Source organism: Carcharodon carcharias, chromosome 2 (genome assembly GCF_017639515.1).
Source record: "Carcharodon carcharias isolate sCarCar2 chromosome 2, sCarCar2.pri, whole genome shotgun sequence".
In the NCBI taxonomy this organism is placed as follows: domain Eukaryota; kingdom Metazoa; phylum Chordata; class Chondrichthyes; order Lamniformes; family Lamnidae; genus Carcharodon; species Carcharodon carcharias.
In genome coordinates, this window is record NC_054468.1 from 148,250,373 (window position 1) to 148,257,579 (window position 7,207).

Below are 7,207 nucleotides of genomic sequence, written 5' to 3' on the forward strand. Positions count from 1 at the left end.
ATCTTATGTTGAATCTAGGGGTAGCAGACAAAGATGAACAACTTGTCTTTATACAGTGCCTCTGAAGTAATGCAAGGGTCTAAGGTGCCGCACAGGAGCATTATAAAACAAGGTATGACATCTAGCCACATAAGGATATATCAGTTAGTGACCAAAAACTTGGACAAACGAGGTTCTAAGCAGTGTCTTAAAGGAGGAAAGCAAGGTAGAGTCAGAAGAGGTTAGGGAGGGAACTCCAGTGCTTGGGGCCTAGGCAGTTGAAGGCTTGGCCACCAGTGGCAGAGCAATTGTAATTGGAAATGCACAAGAGGCCAGAATAGAGGAGCACAGATATCTTGAGGTTGTGGGGCTGGAGGGGCAAAGCCAAAGAGATATTTGAAAACAAGGAGGAGAATTTTAATGTCGTCATTGCTCAAGTTGACCAGGAGCCAATGAAGGTTAGCCAACAGAGATAAGGGAACAGGACTTGCTACCAGGCAAGACACAGGCAGCAGGGTTTTAGATGTGCTCAAAATTTACAGACTATTGCGCATTGCAGTAGTCAAGCATAGAGGTAAGAAAGGCATGGATGAATGAGGGTTTCATCAGATCAGCTCAGAAAAGGGTGAAGGCAGGCATTGGCAGTCTTTTTAATGGTACGAATATGAAGCTCATCTCAGGATCAAGTGTGACGCTAAGGTTGTGAACGGAGTTGCTTAACCACCGACTGCTGCCAGAGAGAAAAGTCAGTAGCTAGAGAACATTGTTTGAAGCAGGGTGGGGGAGACCACAACCAAAGACAACGGCTTCAGTCTTTCTAATATTTAATTGGAGGAAGTTTCTGCTCATCCAGTACTGGATGCTGGATAAGCAGTTTCATAATTTTGCATCAGTGGAGGAGTTGAGAGAGGTTATTCCTTCATGGGTGGTAGTGAGCAAGAGCCAGATGCCATCAGCCTACATGCGAAAACTTTTTGAATGATGTTGCTATGGGGCAGCACGTAGATGAGAAAACGGAGGGCCAAGGATAGATTCTTGGAGGATCTCCAGAGGTTATGATGCAGGAGCAAGAAGCCATTGAAAGTGACTATGATTAGAAAAAGAATGGAACCACATGAAACTAGGCCCACTCAGTGAAACGAGAACGCAGAGACATTGGGAGTAGAATAGCGTGGTCAAACGGCTGCAGGCAAGTTTAGGAGGAGGAAGTCGTTTTCCTTTGTCGCAGTCACACAGGATGTAGCTTGTGACTTTGACAAGGTCTATTTTGGTACTGTGGCTGTGGCGAAAATCTGATTGGAGAAATTCAAACATGGAGCTCTGTGAAAGATAAAAACAGATTTGGAAGGTGACAACACACCACTGGCCAAGCTATTCCAGTACGGCTACAGCAATGGCATCCATCTGGTGATGTCCTGTACCAAAATGCAGGACAAATCCAACCCAGCTGAATACCAGTCGAATTCTCGATCATCAGTAAAGTGATGGAAGGTGTCATCAACAGTGCCATCAACTGGCACTTGCTTACTACAATAACCTGCTCACTAGCGCTTAGTTTTGTTCTGCCAGGGTCACTCAGCTGCACTCGAGGTGAGGCCCTCGATAAACAAGACAGAATCTGACCAAACATGGCATAAAGGAGCCCTAGGAAAACTGGAGTCAATGCTGATTGGAGTCATACTTAGCACAAAGGAGGATGGTTGTGATCGTTGGAGGTCAATCATCTCAGTTCCAGGGGATCACTGCAGGTTTCCTCAGGGTAGTGCCCTAGGTCCAACCACCTTCAGCTTCACCAATGACCTTACTTCCATCATAAGGTCAGAAGTGGAGATGTTCGCTGATGAATGCACAATGTTCAGCACCATAGATACTGAAGCAGTCCACGTCCAAATGCAGCAAGACCTAGATAATGTCCAAGTTTGGGCTGACAAGTGGCAAGTAACATTTGCACCACACAAGTGCCAAGCAATGAACATCTCCAATAAGAGATTCTAATCATTGCCCCGTAACTTTCAATGGCATTACCATCACCGAATCCTGACTATCAACATCCTGGGCGTTACCACTGACCAGAAAATGAACTGGACTAGCCATATAAATACTGTGGTTACAAGAGGTCAGAGCATCGGAATTCTGCGATAAGTAACTCACCTTCTGACTCCCCAAGGCCTGTCCACCATCTATAAAGGACAATTAGGAGTGTGATGGAATACTCCCCACTTGCCTGGATGAGTGCAGCTCCCACAACACGAAGCTTTGACACCACCCAGGACCTGCTTGATTGTCATCGCATCCACAAACATTCACTCCCTACACCACCCGCACATTAGCAGCAGTGTGTACCATCTACAAGATGCCCTGCAGGAATTCACCAAGGCTCCTTAGACAGTACCTACCAAACCCACGGCCCATACCATCTAGAAGGACAAGGGCAGTAAACTCATGGGAACACCACCACATGGAAGCTCTCCTCAAAGCCACTCACATAGAACATAGGAGCAGGCCATTCGGCCCTTCGAGCCTGGTCCCTCATTCATTATACAGGCTGATGATCCAACTCAATAGCCTGCTCCTGCTTTCTCCCCATATCCTTTGATCCCTTTCGCCCCAAGAGCTCTATCCAAGTCCTTCTTGAAAATATGTAATGTTTTGGCCTCAACTACTTTCTGTTGTAGCGAATTCCACAGGCTCACCACTCTCTGCGAGAAGAAACTTCTCATCTTAGTCCTAAATGGTATACCCCGTAACCCCAGACTGTGACCCCTGGTTCTGGACTCCCCCAACATTGGGAACATCCTTCCTGCATCTACCCTGTCTAGTCCTGTTAGAATTTTATAGGTTTCTCTGAGATCCCCCCTCATTCTTCTGAACTCCAGCAAATATAATCCTAACCGACTCAATCTCTCCCCATATGTCAGTCCCACCACCCCAGGAATCAGTGTGGTAAACCTTTGCTGCACTCCCTCCATAACAAGAACATCCTTCCTCAGATAGGGAGGCCAAAACTGCACAAAATATTCCAGGTGTGGTCTCACCAAGGCCCTGTATAATTGCAGCAATACATCCCAGCTCCTGTACTCGACTCCTCTGGCTATGAAAGCCAACTTACCATTTGCCTTCTTTACAGCCTGCTGCACCTGAGTGCTTACCTTCAGCGACTGGTGTACAAGGACACCCAGGTCTCGTTGCACATTCCCCTCTCTCAATTTATAGCCATTCAGATAATCTGCCTTCCTGTTTTTGCGACCAAATTGGATAACCTCACATTAATCCACATTATACTGCAACTGCCATGCATTTGCCCACTCACTCAGCTCATCCAAATCACACTGAAGCATCTCTGCAACCTCCTCACAGCTCACCCTCCCACCCAGCTTTGTGTCATCTGCAAATTTGGCGATATTACATTTAATTCCCTCATCTAAATCATTAATATATATTGTGAATAGATGAGGTCCCAGCACCGATCCCTGCGGTACCCCACTAGTCACTGCCTGCCATTCCAAAAAAGACCAGTTTATTCCTACTCTTTGTTTCTTGTCTCCCTACCAGTTTATTCCTACTCTTTGTTTCTTGCCTCCCTACCAGTTTTCTATTCATCTATACACTACCCCCAATCCTATGCGTTTTAATTTTACACGCTAATCTCTTATGTGGGACTTTGTCAAAAGCCTTCTGAAAGTCTAGATAAACCACATCCACTGGCTTCCCCCTCATCAACTCTATTAGTTACACCCTCGAGAAATTCCAGTTGATTTGTCAAGCAATATTTCCCTTTCGTAAATCCATATTGACTCTGTCCGATTTTGCCACTGTTTTCCAAGTGCTAAGTCGCTATCCAGACGTGGAAACCTATTGCCGTTCCTTCACCGTAGCTGGGTCAAAATCCTGGAACTGCCTTCCCAACAGCACTGTGGGTGTACCTACACCACATGGACTGCTGCAATTCAAGGCAGCAGCTCACCACCACCTTCCCACGGGCAATCAGGGATAAATGCTGGCCTATCCAGCGATGCCCATATCCCACGAATGAATAAAAAAAATCAAAGACTTTGGAGAGCAATGGGATAGTAGTTTGCAAGGATGGTGAGGGTCAAAGGTTGTTTTTTTGAGGATGGGGTGAAGTCGACAAATTTAAAAGGATAACATCTGAAGATAGAGAACCATGGACATTTTCAAAAATGTCACAAGAACAATTGGGATAGAATTGGTTCCTTTCTTCTTGTGTGATCTAAAAAGGTTGAGGCTAAATGTTATGACTCACTATTGCTCTGGATGATATTCGCCAGTTCTCAGGCTAGGAATGAAATCACAATCCTTCTAGTCCGCATGGCTTAAGTGTTACATTGAACAATGCTAGACCAAATGGAAAATTTCAACCTTTTCTCAAAAGTGTCCATTTTATCCCCCAGCTGACAACTGATGAGAGCTCTACAAATGGACATAACAGTCTCACTTATCTGGCTACCTGAATATTGAATACAACTCTTCTGCCTATAAATAGGTGCACATCATTTGTAGGATGAGTCAAGCCACACTTTGCAATCCATGCAAAAACTATATTTAAAACATACTTTTGACTTCTCCCTGCATCATATTTTTCACAGAATGAAGATATGGGTCAGATTGCAATGGGTAAAATTTAGTGCCTGAAACTGATAACACAAATTTAGCTTTGATAGAGAATGAATGTGCTTTACAATCCATACCTGCTAAATAAATTTCATCTAGCTTGTCTGCTACTTTTTTTGGTAAACCAGCACTTAATAAAGTTTGATAGTGTTCTGATCGAACAACGGCAGTGGAAGTATCCATCGGCTCTTCTGTACCATTTCCATTCATATGTTCGGTAGCCATTTCTTCAGTGGACATCTGTACACGTGTACGTGTAAATGGAAGCAAAAACATCCATGGTAATGACTTGAGAAATGGATATTCCGAAACTGACAGCAGTACAATTCTTAAAACATAAGGAGCGGAAAGGGACCAGACATGAAGAGGCTGGTTAGGGAGTCATATTGCCAGGTCTGTATGTAGTGATCTCAGTTTTAGTCATCGTCCCCACCCCATCAGACAGCGTCGGATTTGAATCAGTAACAGACTTAAGTTAAAAGATGAATAGCAGGCATTAAAACTAAGCCTTCCCGCTCTTTTCAAAACTCTTCGGGTGGTGCATAACAGCGACTACCGGCTCACCGACACATGTCGGGCAGAGAGGAGATGCGTAGGGCAGTGCTGTCGGCTGGGGGTGCTTAAGCCGTCCCCTACCTCGGACCCCAGGATCTCCGGCGGGGAGAGAAGTGGGGCTCACCTCCTGTCTCCCTGTTGGGCAACCCAGCTCTCTTCAACCACCCCCCACCTCACTCCAATTCTCCACTTCCACACCTGCCACCCATCCGCAATGGCTCCAGTTCTCTCTCACCACCGCCCCCCCCGCCACACTCCCGGCTCCAGTTCTCTCCACCCCCGGCTCCAATTCTCTCTCTCTGTCCCCCCCCACCACCCCCCTCCCGGCTCTAGTTCTCTCTCTCTCTCCTCCCCCCCTCCCGGCTCCACTTCTCTCTCTCCCCCCACCCCCCTCCCGGCTCCACTTCTCTCTCTCCCCCCACCCCCTCCCGGCTCCACTTCTCTCTCTCTACACCTCCCAAACCACTTCTCTCTCTTCCCCCCGCCACCACCCCCCCCCCCCCCCCCCAAACTCCTGGCTCCACTTCCCTCTCGCTCACCCCCCCCCCCTACTCCCGGTCTCTCTCGCTCACCTCCCCCCCCTACTCCCGGTCTCTCTCGCTCACCTCCCCCCCCCCCCCCCTACTCCCGGTCTCTCTCGCTCACCTCCCCCCCCCCCCTACTCCCGGTCTCTCTCGCTCACCTCCCCCCCCCCCCCCTACTCCCGGTCTCTCTCGCTCACCTCCCCCCCCCCCTACTCCCGGTCTCTCTCGCTCACCTCCCCCCCCCCCGCCTACTCCCGGTCTCTCTCGCTCACCTCCCCCCCCCCTACTCCCGGTCTCTCTCGCTCACCTCCCCCCCCCCTACTCCCGGTCTCTCTCGCTCACCCCCCCCCCTACTCCCGGTCTCTCTCGCTCACTCCCCCCCTCCCCTCCCTACTCCCGGTCTCTCTCGCTCACCCCCCCCCCCCCCCCCCCCCTCCCTACTCCCGGTCTCTCTCGCTCACCCCCCCCCTCCCTACTCCCGGTCTCTCTCGCTCACCCCCCCCTCCCTACTCCCGGTCTCTCTCGCTCACCCCGCCCTCCCTACTCCCGGTCTCTCTCGCTCACCCCGCCCGCCACAATGCCGACTCCAGTCCTCTTCCCCCCCCACTCCAGTTCTCTCTCTCCGCCTCTCCCCCTCCCACCCCCCGGCTCCAGTTCTGTCTTCCCCCCCGTCACACTCCAGGCGGCAGTTCTCACCCCCTCCACGCCGCCATGTGACACAGACAAAGGCCGCACTCCAGCTTCTCGGCTGCCGTTTAACCTAAGGCTGCTGACATCCTCCTCTACGCCTGCAGTGAGCAGAGTCTACTTGCTTAGCACGGCAGTCCCCCCTCTATCCCCTCCCCAGATCCATACCGAGTGGGAAACCGGCTCCGACTCTGCCTGATGCACAGGCCCCGCTCAGACACTGCTCGATTTTCGGGCAGGGCACGGGACCGGCCTCCTCCTCCCCATCCCCCACCCGAGTCACAAGCAGGCAAGATACCAACATAAGATACACTCCAGGCCAAGCAATGCCGGCCAGGCAAGAAGATGTTAAGGCGGCTGCTTCTCCACTGCCTCCCGCTCTCTCAGCTGAGCTCTCTTACCTTGCCCTCCACTCTCTCACACTCAGCTTTACAAAATGGCGGCTCGGCTCAGCAAGGCGCGCGGCTCCCAAAGCCCCCGAGCTCCACTCACGCGCTCGCATGGCGGGGTCTCCCGACCTGCCCCGCAAGGACACCGGCTATACTGGGCGTGGCCTCAGCCATGAGCCCGCCCATCCCACTTTTCCATTGGTTAGAAGCAGCTTGAGGCCCCGCCGATGCCCCTGGAAGTGGATTGACAGGTGAGTGGTACTTCACAGAAAACCGCCGGCTCATTCTGTTATATTAACCCTTAATCTTTTATTCTCAAAGGATTACAGGCCTAAACTATACAAATTCAACTCTTTAGCCCCGCTACCATTCAGGGATCTGTACTGCACCCCCTCCAAGACCGATCAAAGGAATGGTTAAAGCACAGAGGGGAACTATTCG

The 7,207-nt window shown here is 50.3% G+C and overlaps 1 protein-coding gene across 7 annotated transcripts in view; it reads right to left on the bottom strand.

The window, feature by feature from the left end:
- The window catches only part of LOC121270566 (heterogeneous nuclear ribonucleoprotein Q), a 28,581-nt gene extending 21,661 nt beyond the window's left edge, over positions 1-6,920 (bottom strand). For all 7 annotated transcript variants that reach the window (XM_041175982.1, XM_041175972.1, XM_041175966.1 and 4 more), the window contains exons 1-2: positions 6,779-6,920; positions 4,689-4,851 (exon numbers count right to left, since the gene is read on the bottom strand). In XM_041175982.1, the coding sequence (XP_041031916.1) occupies positions 4,689-4,851 (163 nt within the window). In that variant the 5' untranslated portion in view covers positions 6,779-6,920. The remainder of the gene's footprint in view (positions 1-4,688; positions 4,852-6,778) is intronic.
- Between the last annotated feature and the right edge of the window lie 287 nt (positions 6,921-7,207).